General features: G+C 46.4%; 1 protein-coding gene across 10 annotated transcripts in view; it reads right to left on the reverse strand.

Annotated features, from left to right (window-relative positions):
* Positions 1-27,057, reverse strand: part of LOC144720609 (transcription factor 7-like 2) — a 157,977-nt gene that overhangs the window by 56,226 nt on the left and 74,694 nt on the right. The window contains exon 1 of one of the 10 annotated variants that reach the window (XM_078597480.1): positions 289-1,902. The exons of the other annotated variants lie outside the window; for them this stretch is intronic. Coding sequence (XP_078453606.1) covers positions 289-495 — 207 coding nt within the window. The 5' untranslated portion in view covers positions 496-1,902. Of the gene's footprint in view, positions 1-288; positions 1,903-27,057 lie in introns of those variants that run through there. 10 annotated transcript variants of the gene reach the window in all.

Genomic DNA, 27,057 nt, shown 5'->3' on the forward strand with positions numbered 1-27,057 from the left:
TTTACCGCGGTATCGCAGGTGATATTGCAGCGTTAACATTTTGCGCTGGAATCAAGAGCCGTGATAGTTTTAATTCACATTTAAAAATAATTCCAAAGAACGAGAATACAAAAGAAAACCCCAAAAGCTAAGCCACGGCACATTTGGCGAAAACTCGCTGAAATATCCGCGGCGGCAAGTGCCGTTTGCCAATCGCCAAGGGAGGAAAAAACAAAAAAAAGAGATAAAAATGTTTGTGAAGTGGTCAAGATTTAAGAAGGCTATTTCCTCTGCTTGCTCCCCACTCACCTTCCATCCGGCTCCGAGGAGCAGCCCGCTGCCCGGATGAAGAAACAGGAAACCGTTGGCCAGCGCACTGTTTTTCCTGCCAAGTTCCGCAAAGCCCAAAACGTTCATGGCTCCTCTGCCCGAGAGCCCAGGCTGGTCCTTCTCCTGCTCCATTTGTGGTTCAAGCGCCGGAGATAAACAACTTTTTGTCGTTCCCGCCGCTGACATTCGGGGGGGGGGGGGGGGCGCTCGATAGCAAAAAAAGTGACGTTAAATTAAAGGAAGCATTGCGGAGGCAGCGGCTGGACGTGGAGGCGACGACGGCGGCGGCGACGACGACGGACTACGACTGGGGACTGCGTCTGTGCCTCTTCTGGGCAGACGGCGTGAGTGGAGCGGCGCGCGAGAGCACGCGTGTGCGTCGGGCCGAGCCTCAAGCGCGTTCCACATTGACGTCTCCGGCGCGGCGGCGGTGACACGCCCGCATCACAAGCCCGTCCCGAGCCCAACGCTCCCCTATTGTCCAAGCGCCCCTGCTATCCAAACAAGGACGCTACCGACGGTGGCGAGGGTCAGGGCTTTTCTGCCGCGACGGAGTGTGCACATTTTTTTTTGTCTACACACTTCACGTTGCACGTAGAGGCAGGCCGAACCCCGAGGAAATTATGACGTCGCGCAACAAAGTGACAAGCCTGATTGGCAATTTAAGCACCTGATTTGTTACCTATTTAAACGGCTCAGTCGTTAACGTCACGCGCAGCTTAAAGAAACGTTTCCGTTTAACAAAAAAATCAATTTCAAGTGCTATTTTGCATCGCTTGCAAATGAATTATGCAAATAATAGATGGGGCAGAGTTAGCGCAGTGGAGTGGGCGGAGGAGGAGGAAGAGGATGGGGGGGTGGGATCTAATATCACGTTGTAATTTGCAGATAAAAACTCCGCAAAAATGGTGTGAATGTCGGAACAGAACTTAGAGCATTATTTATGATAACTTGTGTACAAAGTGTGCATTAATCAGCGTGTAAAGATTCTCTTTTCGGGAATATTATTCTCATGTGACAATGCACTGACAGAAAAACTATGTTTAATAAAGTAATTTAACAGAATCTTTGAATTTTGTATGCAATACTAGCTCATTTTAAAACAAATTGTGCCAAAATACGCACGCGCGTTTGTACATGTGATTTTAAATATGTTATCGTGAGGAAAAGGCTTTGTTGATCACATCCAAACTTAAAACGTCAACACGGCTATATTCCAAGAACTACGTTACATGTTAAAAAAAATATTCCCTGCATCAAAATATGGAATAAAACGTCAAAATTCCTCGCTTTTAAAATACACATACGTTTGCACGCGGCAAATTTTCGCCTCGCAATTCTGACGCAGTACCACCACCACCACCACCAACAGACGAAACGAAATGCAATAATTAAAAATTCATTTCCGATAAATAAATAACCGGTACGAGGGGGACCCTGCACAAGTGACAGGCAAATTGTTGTGCCGGAGATGTCTCACGGGGGCGGGGGGCCTCGCCACCCCGTCCCGATGTCACACCGCAGCAAAACCCCCCCGGACGACACGGCACAGCGGTGCCGAGTCGAAGATTCCCTCCGTTTCAATGCGGCAACTGTTCACGCACAAAGATCCCCCCCCGTTATAGCCTTAAAAAGGGGGCTGTTGGGGCAAGTGCTGTTAGCAAGCACCTATGAAGGCCGGAACGGCACACGAGGGGGTGTGGGTGGCCAGCACCCACGCCCGGCCGCCTTTGTCTCCCCAGTGGCGATGTTTACACACCGCACCAGGTACTCATTTGAGGCGGTCGACCTAGGGGAGGTCCATGACCAGTTCAGATAATCGTCACCGGTGTTGGCTGTGAGCGGCGATCGAACCTGGGGCTGCCAGGTTCGTAGCGCAGCAACCGCTCCCCACGTTCACACACACACACACACGCGTGCGCAGCGTCCACCGAACCTAAGGGTCGTTTGCGTGGACCTGGCAGTGGCCACAAAAAAAAACCCGGCACCACTTCCCACAACGCATGCAACAGTTCGGACGATTGTTTAAGTCGGATGGTGTTTATGTCACACGATGGACCGGCAATCGGCCGTACAACCCCCCCCACGGGTGGGGAGGCCGCAGTACGGACACTCCTCTCTCCGGCTTTGCCCTCGCACGAGCAGAAAGTAACGAGGCGCGTTTTGTGCGTGGCCAGTGGGCACTCGGACACACCTCCCCCGGCTCAAGACTCAGCCTCGACTCGAATGGCGCAATGTTCTTTTGTAAAGTCTGCCCCGGACACTTTTACTGGCCCCAATCGTCTGAAGCACATGGGTGGGAGCCCTGTTTGCTTAAATAAAAAATAATTTAAGAAGAAAAAAAATTACATTAGGAGGAGTCAAAAAAATAATTCCCACGTTTTTTGGGGGAATTTTTGCCGATGTTAAAACAAAACGGTATCGTACTCCTGTATTTTTGTTATTTCTGTTCTGATGTAACAGAAAAAATAAAGATGACTGCATGAAAAAAAAAATTTGTATGACGAATTTGCTTAGTTTTGTGTGAAAAATAGCGGTGAATTGCATTCATTAAAAAAACGGGTATTATTTGTACCCAAACAGACCAAGTGTTTATCTTTTCATGCTTTTATCTGCAGTGTTTCCTCCTTTATGCCAATTAGATAAAAGTCCAGTGTTGACAGCACAAAAAGACAATGATATAGTTTTAAGTAAATACTCCCTAATTACAGCATTATAATTTAATGCAATTTTAAACACAACCTGTTCCAACTGATCAAAGCAGCAACATTTACATTTGTTTTAAATTAAACACCTTGAATTTAACATTCAATAATCCTTGCCTGCGTAGTTGTATTTGACAGCATTTTCACGTACATTTAGACAGATTACATCAGGTGCGCGCCGTGAATTTACACAGACAACTCCACAGACGCAGAAAGGCATACGTGCGCGCACAAGCACTCTCAACGTAAGAGCAAACGCGAAACAAACTTCCAAATTTACTCACCAAAATGTCCATAAAATTACGTCCGTAAAGGATATCCATTTACACGAAATAAAAGTGAACACTGCAATTAAGACCGCGGTATTTTGGCTCGGCAGAGGTTTTTCCGCCCCCCCCCCCCCCCGACAATAAAGTTGTTGTTGGCTGGAGGCGCGCACGTGAACGAGACAGACGAGCGTTACAAACAGCTGCTCGCCGCCGTCCGAGTGAGGCGTCGTCCGAGTCGCCAACTTTGGAGGGCCTTTGCTGCGCCGGGGAAATTAGCCATGTCAAAGCGTTAATGAATATTAATCTTGTATTTGTGGCGGCCGTGAGTGATCTGCGCGGGCTGCCCGTCCATCAGGGATGCGACGTGGCAGACAATTATTTCTGAGTGACAGGCGGCGGAGCATGCCGGCACGGGGAGGAGGCGGCGCTGACAGGGCGGTGAGACCGGCGGGCCGAGATGCACACCCCCCCCCCCTTTCCACCGTGGCCACCCCCTCCACCCTCCAATTTTTCGCCCGCCGGGGAGCACGCAGCCCACATGAACACACTTCTAATGAAGCCACCGGCATTAAATATGAAACAGGGAAAACGTTGGATACATTAATCAAACCCAAGACAACGCCCACAGCCGACATCCGCTTATTCTGATAAAAACTCAGGGGGTCGGGGGTCAGCTGCCGTGGAGATTGTATAAATCTTCTCTCGTAAAAGGGATCAATCTTTGTTTCCAACTCGGCATAATGAGCTGCATGACAATGACAGGAAGATGAAGCTTTTTTTAATGAGTGCCTTTTCTTTCTCTCAAACACTTGTCCTTGGGGTTTGTGGCATTGTTGTTTTTTTAACTTTCCTACACGACCTACACAGAACCGCGATCACTTGTCCACTCGTAAGAGCTCATGGAAAAAAAAACGCACCTGGTGACTCCATCTGACCCTACAACACTGCTTCTATAATAAAGCAAAAACAGAGAAAGAAAGATCAAGAGGAACCGAAACGGTCTCAGAGAGCTTGATATAAAAAAGGTTTTTCCTACTATGGCCACCTTGATAATGTGGACATCGTTTCATACCTCAAACTATTTATTTTTTTACGATATTTTAGTCCGAATATCAATTGCCTATGTGCCACCCCCCAACGGTCATATCCAAAATGGACAACGACGATATTTTGAGGAAGAAATATAATTCACCGCCAACAACTGTGGCAATGATGGCTCAAGAAAAGAGAACAGTCGTGGAAATTTGTTCGGGCTCCATCGCAGCTAATGAGCCGATGGGAAAGGATAGCCGGATGACCACGGCCGATAAAAAAACGACGAAAAGAAAGGAAATGCAAGCGCGGGGGAATTCGGATAGATTCCGGACCAGTGCCGACATTCCGTCAACTGGACCCCCTCCCTCCCCCTACACATGAGAGTCGTCAGAAAACCAAACTGGCTCATTTGCTTCGTAACGATCAGGGGAGAATTCCGATTGCGTAGGTGTAGTTTGTTTCAGAACGAACAGACCCATACACGGCTCCGCTTGCGCATGGCTAAAAAACAGATATTTTACACCGCTATTTTGGTTCACAAGAGCAATTCTGTTGCAATGAAAAAGAATGGTTATACATTTAAAAAAAACACTAGCAAAAATCTAAATCGCATTAACAAAGCGAATCCCGCTCAGAACTAAATTTAGTCGCAATGCGCGAACCGGTATCGCAGCCACCGAGCTTGCGGAGCGTCGCGATTGGTCGAAACCGGCACGGGGCTCTACACGACCAATCACGTGCAGACCAAACAACGGAGCACCAAAATTATGCAGCCACCCATGGCTCTCTAAAGGACAACGGGGGCTTGCATTGCTCGACAAACCAGGACAATTATTGCACCAGACGCCACGATCAAAATAAACATCGATCACCTCGGAAACGACCCAAACGCATTCCTAAACACGGCAGAGTAATGCTTTATACGTAATAATAATGTGCGCCTCAATAAAGGCAAAGCATGTTTTTTTTACATTTGCCACCTAACTAGGACTTGATATGGTTTTCACAATAAAAGATGTTGCCTCATTGGAGGCGCTGATATTCTATACGCTGTGAAATCTAATGGTCGTGTGCGCATGCATACATTGTTATACACCATGAGTGTGAAATTTTTTATCTGAGAAGTGCAATGCTGCCACTATTAAATGCCCCGCATTGTACAACATGAGAGGTGAGGTTTACAACACTGGCAGAATGGATTGTGCACTTTTTGACGTTTTTTATCAAAAAACATAATTATATTGTGAACCAGGTACCGAAATGAGCCAGAGCACTGACATTAATGAGTGAAGCGTGTAATCATAAAATATAGAAACTATGCCAAAACATCACGTCCGTGCGTCTTATACAAATGCATCCAAGTATCGTGCCCCAGCCTTCTCACAGCCTTGACGCTGGCCAAGCATCACTTCATGAGCTTCGATGGCGGTGGAGAAGATGGACTCGACAATAATGACGATCTCCAGAGCAACGGCAATCAATGTCAGCATGACATTCGGAGTGAATAAGAATCTGAGTCACCATGATCACAAACATTAGAATTCTTATTACGGTGGTAACGATGATGATGATGACGACGTTGGCATACAGCGTATGCCCTCATCAAAACAAGCGGTGTGCAAATTGGACGTATTCTGGTGTATTAAGCATTCATTTAAATAAATTCAGTAAATGCAGTGATACCAAATGCTGTGCTCAACATAAAAAAACATCTCAAGTATGAGGTTCAGCCACTGGTCTCCCAGTGGTTGAACTTTGACCCTAATGTGGCAACGTGCATAGGCGAATGAGGGTCTAAGGTCTTTCGTATAAACACGAAGCAGCAGAGTGGAGCATGAATATACCATGCTCGTGAATGGGTTAACCTGTCCACAATTGCCTCATGTGCCCTCCTGACGATTACTAAATACATCTACACATTAAAATTCTCTGGGGAAGAAACTAAACTCAAATTTGAAATGTCCGCGTAAAACTTTCAAAATAGAAATCGTGGGATTGTTGAGAGGGTAAAAGCCTCACGTTCAATTCCAAGGAAAGCCTTATCAAGGTATACAAAAGTCACGATTAAACTTATCAGGTAAATGTGAAAGAAAAAAAACCCTCTTAGTTTTACTAAAAACTATCAAGCAAAAACATCTGGGCAGGTTCGACCTTGTGCACAAATCAGATTGATCATGTTTTTGTTGTGACATTTTGGGATTCCCCCCCCCCCCCTCAATGCCCAGGAGCTGCCTTTCACAATGCCTAAAAAAAAGAAAGTAACCAACTCTGAATGACCAGGCGCTAGCGAGTCACACTGGAAAATAGCCACGTGGTTCGCGTGAGCAAGCCGACCACTGGTATCGTCAATACGCATCTCCCACAGCCAACATCGGGCAACATCAGCCGTCCCAGGTTTGCGAACGCCGGAGGAGCACGTGCCAGGTTGACCTGAAATGTTCCACAACCACGGTAAGTAATTTACCAACAAGGCACTATTTAGCACTTCAAGTTATTATTATGACGCTTGGAGGTAACGGCAAACTAACTCATTGTGCAATTGGGCCCCCCCCCCCGCCGTCCCCCGAGAAATATACGTGAAACAACTTGTCCATGCAATCCTTACTTAAAATATTTAATACAAGGCACCGCAGGATGGACATGCAGATACAAAACAAAAATTGCTATGCCAAATAAAAAATTTATTTATATATTTATATTTTAGCTTTTTATTTGCTAAGTAGTGGGGTTTTGTTTTAGTATCATCTGCGTAGGGGACTGGCTAATTCATGTGCAGCCTTGTGGGATGTAATTCGATGAATGACGCTATATAAAATGAAATGATTATCATGAAGACGTGCATAAGTAACAAACTATTACCACTGGACGCTGATTAGCCCGGTTGGCTATGTACGATGCAGAAATGACTTTTACATACATAAAAACTAGAATTTAATGTCAGTATTATTAATTCTAAGGTATTGGCAAGGACTTTTATCCTGTCATGTGTTACTTCATTGGGCTCATTAACGCCAATAACCTTGCAGAACAGCATGACGAAAACAAGCAAACCGTTCTTTCTTGCATAGATCGGGCAAAATTTACGCTGATTATAAATGTGTACAAGTTACTCAGTGTTTGGCCTATATCAGTGCTGATGCCAGTTCCCAATTGGTCTTATCAGCCCAAATATGGCCTATCCTGTATGGTAACATTTCCAGGCGTAACATCGAGTACCCTTTGAGAAAAGCTGATGCAGCAACCAAAATTATTACTCGATGTAAAATATTATGCGTGTCTTTCCATTTTCCACCGCAATGCTTTTCTAATCTCAGTAAGCTGGACATTTTTTTTTGTCGGATGTTAAAATACAAAATATGTGCGGCAAGGTTTTTTTTTTATAAACCAGTTCCATAAGTGGCACAGAGCACGAGGCATCATCCCCCCTTCCCCCCAACTCTTTCTCGAGAACAAACCATCAAGCCGTGTGTGGCCAATGCATTCGAGCCTAATGGAAATGATCCCATATCCATAGGTGGCTGTTTAACAAACCTGACACGGCCCCCCGCCCCCCGCCCCCCCCCCCTTTGCTTGTTTTATTAGGTGATGACGAGTGAATTATATAGATTATACAAAGTAAAGACGTTTCAATCCCACTGCCCTGAAGTGTAAACGTTATATAATAAATAGGTGACGTTACAGGCAATGGCTCTTCTTTATCTGCTCTGAACAAGAGCATTTGGCTCAGAATGTTGCCGATTACAGTATAAACACGTTCCTCTTTTAGGGCAGTGATATTTACAACAGCGTAACATGTTTTGCACTACTACTTGCACACTCCGTTAACTTTTCTTTCGTTTTAATATTGAACAAATGCATTAATCATCCCGGGCGAGTCAATGAAAACGTTAATCTCACACAGCCTCCCGAAAAAGTGTGGCGAAATTAAAGAATCGCGAAACCATTTCAATTATGAAGTTGATATTTGTGGAAATGCATCCATAGAGAATTTCCTACCTTTGTAAAAATCGGGTGACTATTAAATAGACACCATGATGAACCAGCACACAATTTCACAAGTAACAGCTTACAAAAGAATTACCGCAAATTGCACCTGCGACGCGGACCTGCAGTTTCCAAACTCACGTACACGGTCACTATTCCCCGCTGCACAAAATGTAGGCTTGTTAAAAAATGTAAAGAGCGGAACGGGGAGGGAAGAGCAGTTTTGTGACCCCCATCGGGCAACCCATTTTTATTCATATATTTTATCATCATCACCGTCATTCATTTAGAGAAATATTTCGTTCACAGCGGTCAAAACTGTTGCGCAAGCAGCACACGGCAAGTGCCACACGCCACGCACTCCCGGAGCCCCCCCCCCCACTGCCCCCCACTGCCCCCCACTGCACAATGCCTCGCATGCTCACAGCATGCCTGTCGGCTGATGCCAGCTACGGCTTGACATCAGTCACACGCAGACACGGCACATCACGCTGTGGGGCTAATGACAAATTGTCACAGCGCTGAGTGGTGATTTGACCCTCCCCTCCCCTCCCTCCCTACCCACCCACCACCCCCAACACCACCCACACACATCCCAGCTCTCTACCTAACCCACACAACCACCGCACGTCCCCGAACTCCTCTGTCCCTCCCCTCCCCGCGCGGATGCCGGTCTCCTCCCCCGCGTGCCTGCGCTTAGAGGCTCTCCACAGGAGCTGCTTGGGGCTAATAATGGAGTGGCACGGCACGTACTGACCCAGGGTGTCCCCCCCCCCCATCCGCGTTCACGCCTTTCACTACGGATTAGGCAGAGCCGACCGGCGGCGCGGACACCGCGAGTCGCTAATTTTTGGGCGGTGGCCCCCCGCCACACAAGCAGTGAGGGGGCCGGGGGGGGGGGTCGCCATCCCCGTGGGGGTTAATCCCCTCCCTTAACCCCATCAGCCCCCCACGAACGCACCCCGCGGGTTGTGCAGCTCGCCGCTAAACACACTCGGCCACTGTGCGGGCGCTAATCGACTTTGAAGGTTATTAATTTGATAAGAGTTGTGAAATTAAAAACACTAACATCTTAAGGCAACGATGCCCTTCTCTGCTGCATGTTAATGCCCGGTTGTGCATCGTATCGATTGGAGCGTGCCGAATCGTTATCACTGCGGCGGGCCGCCGGAGGAGCGTTTGTGGTTCGCTTGCGTTGACCCCAAAAAGAGGGCTTTGCTTCAAGTCGGACTTGCTTGGCTGCCGCGGGCGGTCAATGCCACCCCGACCCAGAGTGCTGCGATTGTTTGAATAATGTCACCGCGGAATAAAAGCACGATATCCTGTGTTGTAAGAACCACCCGCGCTCTGCGGAAAATTATAACGACTCTCCTTGGCTTGGTTCGAAAATCAAATAAAGGCCTGCTGAATATGTGTGGATGCATGTCATATTACTCTTTTGGTAATTGAAAATTATCTTGTAATGAATTATTTAACAAAAAATTGCATCCTGAGGAAAGATGCAAAAATAGCTGTTTTTATGCGAATAGTTTAGCAGGTCAAAAAGGTTCTGAAATGGTAATGATTTTAAGTGGACAATTTAATATTTCATCAAGACATTTACATGAGAGAACTATAAGTACATTTGATGATCCCTTAGAATCCACGATTAAATATTCAGTGAAATTTAGTCTCAATGCTTTCACTTAAATGTAATATGCAAGACACAGCTTTGTTATATTTTGCTATTTCAAGAATGCTGCTCAAATACGAAAATATTTTTCTCACAAAGGTGATGATTTGTTTACATGTTAAAATGTCTGCTTTCAATTGTAGCAACATATATATAGTTCATTTCCTTAATAATTTGCTTCCGATGCATTTTTTAAAGCCACAGCTGCATAAAATTACGAATATTTCCAAGTGTGACTTTCCCCATAATCGGCTCACAATTTCGAGCACATCCCAATTTTAAACGCACCTTACGTACTTTTAAGGCTTTTTCTGTTATTTAATTAGAAAAAAAAAATCCTCGAACGGCGACGCAGATCAGCCTCGCAACTTTCACAAAATTACCATGTAGAATGAGATCAAATATCATTATTGGCTTGAGATTCCTCACGATTGCACTCCAGCGGTTACGGCCCAAAGCTACTAATTGCTAGGCTGGAAGTGATTATCGCGCGGCGCGTCACGCGTAGCAAGCGCGCGCGCACACACACACAGGGCGCGTAACACGTGTGCTTCTCGCGCACGCGCAGGGCTCGCGTAGCTCATTAGCGGTCGGCCCACTGCCACGGGTCAAACGCTCTCGCCCAACGCTCAGGACTCTGCTGCGAGATCCGCAGTTTATCGCCGCGGATCGCAACCCCACTCCTGACCTTAACTAATTTAAGTCGACAAAAAAAATACCCGCGGCGGATACGGCGCACAAAATTTGCCGGCGGGCTTGCTTCGCAAGAGCTCCGGAGGAAGCCTGCAATTACCGCAAGCGATGAGCGGTAGGGGGGGGGAGAGCTTTTGCTGCGAATATTTACATCGGCCGATAGCAGCGCTGCACATGTACTCTCGCTGCGAAATTATACAGCTCATCAATAATTAAACTATCGGTAGAGTAATGCGCCAACAAATGATTTTATAATGAATGCGTCTCCTTCCTTGTCTTTGTTAAAAATGTCAATTTTTGTTTTTAACTTACAAAATGAAATCATTTCATGTACTAATGAAGACACGTAAATTGTTATAATATTCTTAAAATAATATGAAATGCATACCACGGTATAATGCAGTGTGCAGTGCAACCATGGGCCACGTGTTTACTACAGTTCTGAACAGACCAAATGAGGCTTTTCATTAAAGTCACTCTTAATGCATTGACATTCTTGTTTTCAATTAGCTTCTTACTGCAGAACTAAAAGATTTTGCTGTGATTTACATTAATAACTCAAACTTTGTTTTCCTTAAATTATCTCATTACAGTCCCAACTGTTAAAATAATGCACATGCATTTATATGGCACATTTTTCAAATAATACAATTAGATTTGAAACGAATGTTTTTTTTATGCAAGAAATAGATTTTTTAAATGTACGTTACAATCATTTACGTGTTAAAACTTGGGGAAAAAGGGTCATAATTATTGGTACGCTCGCAAATTTCACATGGCCAGGTTGTATCAAAAAGGGGTTCCATTTTATTTCAACACGACCTCAGAATATCTGCGCTCAACAGTATATTACGTACATCGTATTAGAGGGGTGCTAAGAGTACACAGATTTTATTAATAAATCGAAACAATATACACAGTTGTAGATAAATTGCCCGTGGCATGCCCGATTCATTCGTTACTGTCACGGCCGCTCATTTATTTGCCACAGAGATCTCCCCGAAATTTTGCCAGAGAGACCAACTGGTGTAAAAATAATGAGTCAATAATCACTACACTTATCTCCAGCACATATAGCAGTCCGTGGGGGTATTTTCCATGTCAACACAATCTCTGAATGATCAGGCCGAGGAAAGAAACCTGTAATATTTAAGTGAGGTCAATAGATTGGCACTAGTATTTAACACAGAATTACAGCCATTAGCATGATCTTTATGTAGCGAGATTTTAATTTTAGTCGGGAAGCAATGCCACCAAATTATTCAAGGCAAAAAAAAACATTTCTGAACGACATCCATTATTTTTCACGGTGAATAGACCCCAGGTAAAGAATTGTGAAGAAAAAAAAAACTTTAAATCGCTGCACTTTGCTTAATGTTGCTTCACGCAATTAGGTCTACTTCTTATGCCTCCAAGAACACTCTGGGATTACCTAATTAATCCCTGAGAGCATTTAAACAAAGGGTGGGAAAACAGCCAAATCTTGCTGATCATCCACTCCTAGCTAAAACAATTAGACATTTAATTAGCAATTATAATTGACCTTGCGGGACTTGTCCAAGGCAGCAACATAACCAAGGGGGGAAGTGACAGAGAACCGGGTCAGAGGACAAGCACAGTCAAGGGTTCATCAGCAAGGCACACCTTCATCATTATGATAGCATTCTTCCTGTCATCGTTGTAGAAAAAAAAGTGTACTGCCCTAAATCCAGCAATGCATAGACAAAGGACTCCGCTGCATGCCATGTTGGGCCTGGGAGTTATTTAACCATAGTTTCGCCACGCTGAACCGTGCAGGTTGGCAACGAAGGTGGGGGGGGGGGGGGAATAAGCCAGCACCGGTTCAGGGACCGCTTCGCCGCCGATGCGAGCCGTGGCCAGAAACTAAATTCGGGTCCGGGAGTTCATAGCACCGCGCGATAACCCCAGATGAGGACAAAATTCACTGTGGTGCAGCGTTACCGATGAAGTGAGCATGAAGGAGACACGTGCATCGTTCACAATAATTCATAGCCACCATCCACGACACGTGCGCTGGAATTCAAATGGAAATTACCAACATGAAAAAAACCCAACACGTCAATGATTCGAACAACAATAATCTCAAACTAGAATGGCCACACTAGGTGGACAGGTGGCTTCTTCACAAGGTCATCACTATAATCCTGCATCCACGCCATCCTGTTTTGCACAGAGAAGTATTCGAGCACAATGTTCATCTCATGTTGACAGCGCTACGGGCTCTAGGAGAAGTCTGCGGGGTGCCGGTCAGCGAGTCTCGGCGTGGCGATTAAGCTCGACCTTAAATCAAGCGGAGCTGGCCCTAACGTACGACGCAACACAAACAGTCGGGGGGGGGGGGGGGGTCGATAGCCCCCCCCCGCGCTTCCCTGGGAAAAACGTGGCAACGACAGCTGTGCCAAATTCTCATGTCAGGTGCGGATAATTGAATTAAAACGCGTGGCGTGTGACAAACTATTAATCTCCCCCCCCACCCCCCCACATCAACTATTGATGGATGTTACCCAACGATGGTCTCAAGGCACAGGGCAACGACTCCGTTACAATGTCACCGGAATTGACATGGCTGCGCAGCAATATTGACAAATGCTGAGCATTGTCAACATGAAATTAACAAAATTCAACTGGAAGGTTGTAAATTCTTTGGTGTTGCGCCCGCAACGTCGTGATTTTATTCAGATTTTTTCATTTTTGTGTTTTATTTTATTTTTACCTACGTGACTTTACCGAAAGAACCAAAGAATATGGATCCTTGCAGTCACGAAAACTTCAAATCTGAGAGGTTGTACCTTGGGTGTGACTTATTTTTGCGGGAAGGAATGTCGGAAAATGACATTTGTTTCTACATGCTCTCATCTGATACATGTTTACAGTAACAAACGTTATACCAACTTCATTATTAGATATTATTTTACAAATTTTTTTAGCCTACATCATTTTTACTTCGACCTTTTCCTTTTTAATTTCTAAACGTAGGAGGTTGCTAGGGTAGCTTAGAGGTCAGCGAGAGCGGAGCTGGCGATGCCAAGGCCGTAGGTTCGAATGCAGGCTATACCGGTCATGTGGTCAAACTGGGTTCTCACATGTAACGAGTCGATGGTCTGTCATCGTGGTCACTGGTGACCAAGCAAAAAAAAAATCGTGTTAAGTTTTTGTTTTGCACTTCACTTGGATAAATTCCAGATTCTGAGAATTATAAATATCCGTTTTACGGCAATGCGACAAACAATCCGCTCAGTTTGCAGGCCCAAGCAGCAAAGTGCTGCTTCATATTATGGATAAGAGGTCACTTGAAGAGATTTCAAAAGCAGTTGTGCATGTCGGCTCCGTTCCGTGGGCTGCTCCCTCAACACAAAGTGACGCGCACCGCTTCGCGACAATTGTTCGTCGTGACAAGATTCCGATTGGCGCAGCTGGGATAAAATTGGTGGACGACTCCAAATGTAATTATTGCCTCCGTTTCAAATATTTTCACTGCTTCAGCTCTGAAACAAAGACAATATATTTAGGCGCATCACCCAGGAGTGATATTTCAGTCAACCGCAACAAAACTGCAGTTGCAACAGAGACCAGGGAAGCAGCAGGTTTGATACTTCCATCTCAATCGTCCCCAACAATTTAACTTACTGGAAAAACCTCCGCTGTTCGGAATGACTAATTCGCACGGTTATTGAACAGTCATCACCATAAAAACACACAAGACATTCTGGGGGAGTTGGAAATAAAACAACCTGCTGTTATGGGAAGCGACTCCGACGGTCGTTGTTACAGAGCTGCGTGTTCTAATAAACACGCTGGAGCGTGCCGAGGCACAGGTTACACGCCGTCCAGGGATTACTAAACCGGCAGAAAGTGAAGTCGCCAAAACAGCATCATTTAAAAAAGGGCTAAGGATTTGTCTATTCCTCATTATAAAAAGTATGGATGGGGCTGCCGGTGAAGATGTGTGTGCTCCAGGGTGCCACCGTAAGCCCTTTGTGCTTGGAAAGGTCACCCAGAGAGGCACTGCCGATTATTCGCCTCGCCTTGCCCAAGTGTGCGCTTACCCACTGGCGGAGCCAGTAAAGGTGGGGGGGGTGGCACGTGCCCCCCCCAATGATCCGATCGAAATCCCTAATTTCGATCGGATCATTGGGGTTTATTAGTAAGAAATCGGCATTTTGCGACCCCCACTGCCACTGTGTAACATATTATTACGTGCCAGGGACTCTGAGATGATAGGACAATTTTTCGATTTAAAGCTTTCGTGACTGCAGGATTCACCCGAGGATGGCTGCTTGCGTTGTGGCTGAAACGTCGTGAGAATTGTATTTTATTATGTTATAATTTTATAATTTTATTATTTTCCTTCTACGTGACTTTACCGAAAGAACCAAGAAGATAGGACAATAGTCTGAGTCCATAATTGACAATAATTAACGGCAAAGCAGTTATAAGTGACTCACAGAATTATGTGCAGTTGCGTATACAGTCCACGACTTCCTCTGAAGGCATACCTTCAGCGAGCGCGATGCCGATCACACACGGTTCGATTTCGACCCTTACTTAATAACAACTCCTATCATTTTTCATTGCTGGAGGGGTTGCCCCCCCTACCTGAAAATCCTGGCTCCGCCATTGCGCTTACAACTTGTTTATATTAAATGCAAGCGCCGATGGAGGGAAGTTTATTGGTTGCCACCAATAATTGTGGCATTTTCCAAAAGAAAACGTAGCAGCAAAGCGTGGCTGTTTACACATCTAGAAATGTTTACAAGTTGGGTCAGTTAAAACCTTGCGATAAGGGAATTAAAGTGTATAAAACCAGTGGACCGATGCGGCGCACACATTGTTTCAAAAAGTCGTGAAAATGTTTAACCATTGGCCAGGCAGGGCAAAATGCTCATGCATCTGGTAAGAAAAAATAACTATTAACAACCACCTAATAATTAAATGTACAACCCTGTGCCAACCAACTGCAGTATGAAAACAAATCTATGCCATGTCAGTTGTGAGATTTGTTTAACAATATTTCGCCATGTCGGTTAGTGCAGTTTAGCAAAAATATCCCTGCCTGAGGTTAATATATCACTCGCCACCGATATTAGATGTGGCCAGGAATCAAACTCGTTATGCACAGTGTGCTAATGGACTTCGCCACAGTCTTCACCACAATTACTGACCAGAGCGAAAACAATTTAACGAGAGTTCAAAATAACTTACAAAATAAAAACACTTTAAAAAAAGGATCTGAATACAAATAAAAACCTCCAAGCACACCACACACACAGAAAAAAAAAAACTCGCAAAAAGTCCCAGCAGCTTTCGCGAGTGCCGTAAGTTGGGTCTTTTGGGAAAATGTCTTAATCGGGAAAGGCAGCTACCTGCAGAGCTGCTTAAATTCGTACGGGTCAGAGCCCCAGCTTGCCCCCGAGAATCCTCAGGCTGGGATTAGCGTGCCGATAATCCCGTTAGCTCGCTCGCCTCAATGCACTGCCCCCCCCTGCCCCCTCTCTGGCCAGCTGGCCCACACGATTCGTCGAGAGAAACTGCTGGCAAAAAGAGCAGCAAGCAGAAACTTTTGGAATTCGACAGCATGTTATTGGCGGTTTAGCTTTTCCCCCCCCCCTCCACTCCTCCTCCAAGGGGGCCAACACATCGCTGGCAACCCGATGATACTACAGCAGTAGCTATTTCTATTGTGTAACTGCGTTGAACGTAAGCCACCATTTACCTGCTTAAATAGATGCATTAATTGCAGAGGCGCAAACACAAGCCGAACCTACGGGAAATCTGTGGCGGGGGGTATAAAGAGCTTCGTAGAGCTCATCGAATTTGTGCGGGATAAATATATTTGTCCGATTCTGTATCCAAACGCAGTTCTTACGGAACCCTCTGCCGTTTAATTTCACCCGCTTGTTTCTTTCCCACCGTAGCCGACGCAGCTGTAAGGAAACGAGCGGCATCGGTTAACACCCCACTGGGTTTCCAGCTTCTCACTCTCGGGCATTAAAAACGGGCGAAAAAAAAGTGCGCGTTGCGCTTGCTTTGCGAGTCAGGCAAGCAGAGAAAATGAGCATTGTGGGCTGACCCTGGGAAAAGCCAATCCCGTTTTGTGTGTGTGCCGTGAGGCCATTCTGTGCCCGCTCGGCAAGAAGAGGGGGGGGAGGGCGGAGAGAGACCCGCGGGCTCTCGGCTCAGCCGGCCAGACCCTTGCTGCGTGCCAGGTCCCGCGCTCGCTTAAGCTATGCTAATCTGCCTGCGCAGGCAGCAAACAGACACAATATCACATTCTAAACGGCCTGCCCCCCCCCCAAACCACCCTACCGACTCCCCCCCCGCCCCCCACCACCAACACAAACAGGATTAGGCGACATTGTGGGGTCGCAGGCGGGACTCGCGCAAACACAAACCCGGGTCCCCCCATTCAGGCGGACCCAGCCCATTATCTCGCTACGCACTCCCCTGGTGGATGGCGCAGGCTGCCCTCAATACCGCCAGCCGCCCCCCCCCACCTCCTCCACCGTCCTCAAACCAGCGGCTCCCCCATTTAATTACCACAGTGTCAATTAACTAGGGAGGCCATGTCAGCGGCAGATAACATTGAGCAAGTCGGGAGTAATAAACAGACTCGCGGCCCATTTATAGAGACGTAAAAACCGCACACACAAGAGCGTGGCGACGGCGCATTCAAATGGTTCGGAAAGATAAATCGTGAGCTAAAAAAAAAGGGGGGGTAATGGTAAAAATTGGGGGGGGGGGGTGGTTTGTGTCACTTTTAATGCAAGCAAATTGGTTAGATTTGTATTGTCATTGGATTGCAGCCATAGAATACAAATGGGGCGGGGGGGGGGGGGTAGAAAACTATTGTCATTAAACTTGCTCTCTACAAGCACGAATATTAATTTGCATAATTACTGCGCAGACCCTTATTAGTAATTATCTCTAAACATAAACATGGGGAATTGAAACACTACGCGCTGCCAACAAAAGAGAGGCTTGCGTTCGGTTGTTTTCTGCGAGTTAAGCGGCACGACGAGAGTGCACGTGTCGTCAGGTGGCAGGAATCGGTGAGCGGGGTTGACTTTAAAAGAAAAACTTACAATTGAATGGGGGGGAGGGGGGGGGGTGTTTTACAATTATTTGTTGGAGAAAAAAAAATACTACTACGGTGCAACGCTTCTCTCTTACAAAATGTTCTTGCCAACCGCTCAATGGGCGAGAATTGTTGTGTTATTATTAACCAGGTAAAAGAGAGTTTCGGAGAGGGCGACACGTCTATTGATCCCCACGGCCATTTTTTTTCGCGAAGACCTTCGGGTTAAAGTTGCCGCGTTTTAATGGCGAGCGCCACAAGATTTGTTTTGTTAATGTCCACGGTGGGGGGGGGGGGGTAAAAGCACCTCCATTTAACGTCTCACTTGAAAGGTAGTTGGGTGGGGGGGGTTATAAAGCACTGGGGTGCCTCTCTCGGGGGCCATTCAGGGCCACTGCCTGAGCTCTGACCCAAACGGCAGAGTGATCTGTGGAGCACCACCAACGCCACCACCTTCACAGAAACACCGTCAACGTTACCCTGGTGGGCGCCCATCAACAATGGCTGGGCCCCCGAGGCCCTGATGAGATGGGGCTTCAATGACGACAATCGCAGCAGAGGCAGACCGTTAGCATCCCGCACCTGTGATTAGCACAATTGGCTACGTACGGTGCGAAAGAAGTTCAACATACATACAAATATATATCACGATTCACTGTGGCCCTGAAAAGATTGTTTAAGATTCACAAACTAAAAATGATTGTCATGTTAGTTGCAAAATCATCGCGTTATTATTGTTACATTGATACAGCATTACGTTTTATTTGCAAATATTGGTAATCTAATGTATAGTATGGTACGGAATTAGTTCATGCATATGAATGTATACCATGATTAACCAGGGCCCTGAAACAGATTGTTAAAGATTCACAAACTGAAAATAATGGTCATGATGTTATTTGCAAAATTATCGTGTTACTATTGTTACATTTATAGCATTAAGCTTTATTTTCAAATATTGGAAATAATATCAATTATAGTTTCAGAAAAGTATTTTCAATAAACGTGTCCACGTTTGTCACTCGGTAGGAATGCATATTGCTTTGGGAATGCACATCGTTCTAAATAAATTTTGGCAAGAGTACATTCTGTTTTTACCATTCAACCGTACTGTTCCAAAATACTGTAAACACTAATAGTATAACAATCCACTTCACACCACCTCACCATCATCGTCGTCGTCAAAAACAACCAGCACCTGCATTATAATCACCATGATCACCGTCACCCCAATACTGGCAGAAGCTCATTAAAAGGCAGAGGACAAAATCTCCCTTTCCAAATTAAACTTTCCACCATTTGCCAAGATAAAAAGAGGAGGAACTTCACTCTCACCCAACAGAGGGGCTCAAAACGTCAGACAATTGCCGACGGTCGTTAATTGTAAAGTGCGCCGGAGGTCCGGGATGCAACGACGATGAAGGCACGAAACGTGGGGGGGGGAGGAGGTCGACAATTTACAGGCTTCGCAAAACGATGACGAACGACATCGGATGCAAAGACCGCACCCGCGATTCAAAACGTGCCCACGGTCAATTCCGCATTTTTATCTCAATATTCAACGCGCTGATGAGTTATTTTTAAAAAAGCGGACTTGACAGGAATTTGATTATTTGCACTAGCTCAGCGAAAAAGGCTCTAACAATGGCAAAGAGACGAGAGATATGGGACAGAAGACGGGGCATGTGAATGACAACACACTTGCATTGCAACTAATGAGGGTAATGGTAAACGGAAACAATGCTTTGTGACTGCACTACACGCGGATTATCGTAGCAAACGAAAAGCAGTGATAAGGATGAGCATCATAGGGCATATATTTGGGAACAGTTTGAGAACCGTGAGAAATGCTGGCATGCTCAAACAATATGATCGACCGTAATCCCATAGCAATAACGAATTACTCAGAACTCTACAGAATCCGAATCTTTAGTTGAACTGGAGGAATCCGATGAGCTGTGAAGCTTTTTTCACAGATGTCCAAGTATGGGTGGGTCGGCGAGTTACAACAGCAGACAATCCAAAAAACGAAAGGAGTGCAAAATAGAGAAAATGGTAAGCAAGTTACTAAATCAAAATAAATTAATTGTGCGAGTGCGATGTATCAAGCTTGGGAAAGGCAGCAAAAACAACGCCAGAACACAGTCGCAGACCACACCATGATAACACCACACAGCAGTAGTGAGTCCCTCAATAAAATAGCACGTGAACATTGAACTCTCGATACACGGGTAAGGAACAAAGTTAAAACACATTGGCAAATGTGACTTTATCCCGCTCTAATCTTCTATTGCAGCCCCTAACACAACCCTAATGAGGTTAGTTCCTCTGTATTATTAACAAGTGGATTACTTCATGTATTATGTTGGGTATATAAACTGCCATGAGAGAGTTCAATTCCCAGCCATGGATAAGATCAGTGCCACGTGAGATCGGAACTGGTCCTGGGGCCCCCCCCGCCCCACTTCTCCAACCCATGAATTAACTAATCGCTGAACAAAACAAAAGAGCACTGGATGGAGTGAGTAAAATAAAAATTCCAGTTAATACAATTATTTACGTGAAATACACACACTGTATATTACAATGGTGGCAATTATTATTATTTTTTTGAGTAACAGTTACATATTTTTACGGCACACAGGAAACTCACGCATCAAACTTTCCTACCACACGACAGGGAACTATTCAGGCCACCTGCGTTTGTTTACCTACCGTGCATTCGTGTGCGCAAGGCTTTGAGAGCGAGATTCCAGTGCCGGCCACGCTCAGAGAGCATTCCCCTTCAACCTGTGTGTCGTGCCCCCCCCGCCACCCCCTCAATGCCTTTGAGGGTTCAGCGTAGACTGCAGCATGGATACCGTGCACGAGACATTTGAAACGTAGGCGGGGAAGTGTCAGTGCCACATCGCAATGACAAAACACAATGAATGTCTTTTCCTGGCACTACAAAGGTGGGACATGTTTTCTCTCTGTATGGATGTATGTATATTGAATTTCTTTCACAGCGTACGCAGCCACCCGTGTTAAATCGGAGGTGCGGGAGAAGGACAAACTAAACAACAAAAAACACTTCTAAAAAAATAGTTTTCAATCCGGTGGCTTCCTAATATCGGAAGGAAGAGCGTTCCAGACGGCCACAGAAGCGCATCTGAAAGAGCGCGCTGCGGTGGCCGTCTTTACTCGAGAGTTCGCCTAAAGGCGCTGCTGCGAGGATGACCGGAGTTCGCGTGATGGTTTATGCTCCTTGACGAGATCGGCAAGGTATTGTGGTTCATTTGTGCCGAGCACTTTGTGTGTAAAGAGTGTACGGTATTGTCGCCTCCGCAACCTGCAGAGAGGAGGGGCCAGGGGGACCAGCGAGTCACCTTGATTGGGGGGGGGGGGGCAGCCATGACAAGAAGGTGGAGCACCACCGCTATTAACTGCATTGTAAGCTGCCAATGTGTAATGTGTAGTTGCATGCTTAGCTGCAATTACCACGGTCCTGACAGCGAAACTAAAATCAGGCCACAAGAACGGAGCGCACCGTCTCTCCAAGGGGACATTAAGCAAGCACCTGCCACAACGCTTTATAAAACGCACCTCGGGAGAGCGCTTTGATGGGTACCGTTGTAGGACTCAAGTAAAATCGACAGGGAATCGGGGTGGATAAAAACAAAAATAATGTGGGGCTAAATACGATGTGTGTGATCATTAACACCTGGGGAAAAAAAGCAAGGCCGTGAGAGACGAGGGCGAGGCAACGTGATGAAGCGAGCAGCCAAGTTAGATCGCGGAAACGCCACCTCAGCATCCCCCAGGTGGTTTTACTTTAGAAACTTGAACGAGACAAACACGTCGCTCACTCGCCTCTGTAAAACGTGAAGGTGCTGAAGGTGCTGAAGGTGCTGAAGGTGCAGGCCTTAACCCACTCCCATTCCGATTACGTACACGTAACTTTATCGGTACCGAGGCTCCCACAAGGCCATGTGGGGGGGGAGGGCGTGCGGCACAGTTTGGCGCCGGCTCTCAAGAGTGCGGTCGTGTCGCTGCAGTTCTCTGCGGCGAGTACTTCTCTGAAAACAACGTCGCGATGCTTCTCCAAAAAAAATGAACGGCGAGCCGCTTGCGCGTTCCGAGATTCAGCGGTGAACGGAGGACACCACCCACCCTGCAACTTGCAGTCGTCTTGGGACGGGAAAGGGTTAATTTCTCGCGTCACTGCCAACAGAAGACCCCCCCCCCCCCCCCTCACTTGAGCGAGCTCCGGAGAAGACAACTCAAGAGGGTATATATATATATATAAATATATATCGGTCTACTCTTCTCCAATGCTGGCGGTAGTGGGAGTGCCCACACTTTACCTCACCACGCACGAACGATCGACTGAGGCGTACCCATTTATACTTCTGGATGAACAGAAGCTGGACCATTATATCAACTGCTGCGACGTTGGAATGATCAAGTGTGAGAGCCATTACACTGCACCAGCATCTGTTTACTGATGCGTCTAATACATCCCGGTCAGACACAATGTGGAAAGAAAGTTTGCATGACCGTGTTATGACTAAATTAACTAAATGTGACACGTGAAGTTTGTGCGGTTAAATCTGCCATAAAAATATTAGGAATTTCCACCACTGACCCTCAATCACCAATGGAGTGCCACCTCATTGCTTATTTCCCCAGGGACAGTCTTAATCTCTCCGTAAAATATCACTGCAACCCACCTACAAACCCACAGGCAGTACTCATATGAATGTTGTTATTTACCCGAATAATAATAATAAATTCCATGTATTTACCGGAATGACTCATTGAGTTTTAAGACTGGAGGGTTCTCTACAGGAACACACGAGGCCAATTCCAACCGTGAGTTTTCACCCGTAATATAAGGTGCATGCATGCGGGCACACTGGTGCTTGATCAATTGATGCCCAGTTGTTCAAATACAAGCAATGTATAGAATGAAAATTTAGCTCGTCATGTTGAAACGTCATGATGATTATTACTACCACATAAAAATAAAAACATCGCTATTATTTTGATTGCAGATGCCAATATTATCGTTACAAACACAAACCCTCTGGAGACCGGCATAGGACAACCAAGCTGTGAGAGGCGTCTCATTCTCAGTAAGGGGGGCTTCCAACCGAGAAATTGAATTTTTTTGGAAAAGAAAAAAACATTTCAAAAAGTAAATAAGGGAATGAATAGATAAATATAAAGTCTATTTACATCACCCTCAAGACGTGACAATGGCTTGCGAGCTTTGCATGCCTGTCGGGAGATGAGAAGTTCCATTTGAAGGCAAGAAGTATTTCCGTACAAAATCAGGAGACGAAAACAGGTTTGCATAAACCACATCGCAGCGCCAGTTGGAGGAATCTTGGCAGCGGCATAAAATGCAACTGCGTAGTTTGCCGATGTACAGGATAGAACAATAGAACAATGGGCACGAGCGGGTAAGGAGGAGAAACAGTCCTCATAATGTACGCACAATAGGTCTAATCTCGTGCATGTAAAGTTTCACTTGAAATGTCTTTAACAAACAATATTTCCTTTCAGTGGCTTAATTTCCCCATGCTCGCACGTGCAAATAAACACGCATGCTGTTTACACTTTATCTCAATGCAGCGGATGCAACAATAGCTGAATTGTAATGCGATAACAGGCAAAATTTTTGCACAGATCCTGATAAGTCCATTTTTCCCAGTTACATCTTTACCCAACACGCCCCGTAACTGTAATTTTTATTTCATATGTACACGCTATATAAATCTAAATTGTATTGCGTTGTATTGCATTATTTCAACATATCAACCCCCATATTCTCATCACTATAATTTTTCTCATCGGCAATGATACTTATCATCCACTACGAGACAAAGGACCCCCCCCCCCATAACAATGGACATGACACGACCACGCATCACCGGTCGTAGAGTACCGCGCTGAGCAACGAGCTGGGCGAAACCAGCTGGGCGTGCGGCATTCTACACGTTGCTCATTAGGGCCGTGCTGACAATGCATCAATTTAACAAATTCCTATGCTCGCTGCTGGCGGATTTGCTACGGAGTGTGCAGGTGGTGTAACTGCGCTGGGGCCCACGGGGACTCAAGGTGCCAGTGGGAAAAAAATGTAGACAGGGGCGATGCCAACCACGCAATGCCAATGGTGACCACGATTCATACGCCGGAACTGCGCGAGCAAGAGTCAATGAATTTAAATTCGTATACGCTGTACGTTATTGGTTATCACGAACCCTCCAGCCACTGGAGACGCTACGCGGTCACCGCAACGTTAACCGTTCACATTTAACCTCTGAATCGCAGCAAGAGCCGAGTCGTGACCATCCATCCAGTCGCAAGGGAAGCGATTCGAGCCATGCCCATTGCCTGTGCTCACAACACACGAGCAATGAGGCGGCACACCACTGTGGCGTGCACGCGCAAGTAAACAACAACAACGTGTCGTCTCCAGCCATCCTCAATGCAGGCAGCAGCAGGTTAAAATAGCATCGTGCATTTCCAATGCATGTCACGTGTCGTGACGGGTGCTGCAAGATCCGACCGCGTTCGTCCAGTGCTCTCCGAGCTGCATTGGCTTCCGGTTGCAAAACGAATACGTTGCGCACTCATTGCACCAAGTATTGTATAAAGTGCTTGCCACAAATGAACCACAATACCTTGCTGATCTCGTCCGAGAGCATCAATTATCACGCAAACTCCAGTCATCCTCGCAGCGGCTTTTGGCTAACCATCGACCCAAAGATGGTCACCGCATCGCGCGCTTTTCAGATGCACTTTGGCGGCCGTCTGGAATGCTCTCCCGTCTGATATTAGGAAGCCACAGGAACTTTCAAATATACAATGAAAACTCATTTCGTTAGAACTGCTTGTGGTGTTTAGTTTGTTGTCATTCCCCTGCACCGCCGATTAGCCCGATTGGCTACGTACGGTGCAAAAGAAGCTCAACATGCATACATACATACATGAGATTCCACAATGTGTTCTGTTCAGATATTTTGGCGATCACCAAAGCATGGAGGATACATTTATAAAATGGCAGCCGTTTACCATAACGGCAGGTAAGACAATGCATCCCCGCGCGCTTGACCATGAACACAGTGAGTCTCTCCGCACATTCCATGTTCAAGGCATTTAAACGTTGGCATCCCTTCACTTTCATGAAATCTATTTACCTGCGTCTCAGCGGCAAGATACGAATGTCACATACGTTGGCCGCGCAACATTAATGTGACGGAGCCTGGCGCGCCGCTATGTTTGACAAGACACAATTGTAGCCGTGCAGCTCGGAAGGGCCTTTAGCGCAAGTGGATGTGCTTATAAAATGTAAATAGCCCTCGTGAATGCTAATGTAAAAAAAAAACCTCGCATATTCATATAACTCCCTCCAGAGTCCCTCCACATGGTAAGTGTGTTTAGACAGGATGTAAGCTGTTAATTAGGCTAAACATGACATTATACAATATTCAACATAGCCACGTCTGTCCACCCATTTGGCTCATTGTAATGCAATATAAGTGCTCCAGCTAAAAATAAAGGCCCACATTTACACTTTTTAATTGGGCAAAGTATTGATTTTTTTTTTACTTTTAATACCGAGTCGTCCAAAGGCTGTATAGTATTTAAATATCCGCGTACTTAGTGCCCGTGTTAAGGACCTGTGCAGTGGCAAGGTGGTTGTGGCAAGTTATTTAGGAGGGGTCTAACGATGCATCGATTTAGTGGGATTTCGTTAAGGGCCCCGGCAACAACAACAACAACAACAACCGCCATTCGCCACTAAGTGGCGGTGACGTCACCACGACGCTTGTGCCAGGCCATGTGCACCCTGAGGCCACGTGAAGTGTCGAACGCCCGCTGGCAGGAGGTCACGGGGCAGACCCAGCAGGTGCCACGGGTCGACTGACCGAGATGACCGGCTGATGCACCACCTGTGCCCCCTACTGTGCCAACTTGCTGTGCTTTAGCCACCCGGCACTCCGCTCGTTGTTGTGAGCGTCGCTCCTCCTCCCTTCGTTGTTATTGGAGGGCGACTGCCTCCAACTGCCCAGTAGCGTCCTTCACGAGCCTCCTCCAGAGGCCGATCTTGACACCGCTGGTACCAGTCATCGGCAAGTCCACTCAGCTCCACGTCCTCCTGTACCACATCACTCCATCTCTTCTCTAGCCCGTGCCGCGCCCGTTTAGCCCCCTCGATCCGGCCGAACAAAAGCTGTTTAGGCATGCGGTGGCTGGGCCCCGGCAACACCCCCGCCACCACACACATCGAATTGCGTGCGTAAAAATCCACGATGTACTTGCTTCTGTTAGATTTAGGCCTATGGAGCAAACAGTCGTACAAACGACACGCACAGAACAAAAGGACAGACGATACAAACGACGCGGTCAAAACGTGACGCAAACACGATTAGATCACCGATTAAAACTGCAGCCGTGAATCGGGACAATATTAGAGTCCTAAGTAGAGGAGAGGTGATTTGTTAAACCCCGTTAAAACTCTGTCTTGCCCCACAGTTGGTGGCCTACACTGCTGGCTTTAGGAGGAGTGTTCGCTGCTCTGAGATCACTCCTCTCCGACGAGCTTCCCTCTGCCAAAAAAAAAACGGAATTCACCTGGTCAAGTGGCACCTAAAGATTTCATTCACACATTGGTCAGTGAATGTGCAGTTAAGGTGTGCGAAAATGTTCACTACCGCCAATATATTTTTTTACTGTGTTCCCCCTGTCGCATGTGCTGCCGATCGGCGGCGGAGGCTTAATTTCTGCTGGGTCTGCCCGGGTCAGCGATCCGTAATATATTTCCGCACTCTGCATCCAGTATACCCTGCCGCTATGGCTGTGGCTACCAGGCACATGCCTACTCCAGTCTATTGCGTGGACCCGTAAAATATTGAGGGAGAAATTAAGCCCTGCCGATTTCCCTCGCAAATGAGACTCATCTTCAATGAGCACTCACCCAGTCCTCGTTTAGTTTGTTGTCCTTCCCCCACACACCCTGGGGGGTTAGCACGGTTGGCTAGGTACGGTGCGAAAGAAATTCAAACACAGACGAACGTTGCTGATCGAGTGAGCGCGGAGCTGTTGAGACAGAAGCAAAACTTACTAAATTGTACGCGGCAGAAAGCGTACGCATTCGCGTCCAAGCACGTCCACGGCAAATGCTGCTTCGCGCTGTGAGGTTTTCTAAAGAGCAGTAGATACGACGCATGGAGAAGATTGAGATAATTGTTCACGAGCAGTGAAAATGCCAGCCGACCCTTGTTCCGTTACGCCAGGATTCAT

The sequence above is a fragment of the Lampetra planeri genome, chromosome 9, assembly GCF_965212315.1.
Source record: "Lampetra planeri chromosome 9, kcLamPlan1.2.h2, whole genome shotgun sequence".
In the NCBI taxonomy this organism is placed as follows: domain Eukaryota; kingdom Metazoa; phylum Chordata; class Hyperoartia; order Petromyzontiformes; family Petromyzontidae; genus Lampetra; species Lampetra planeri.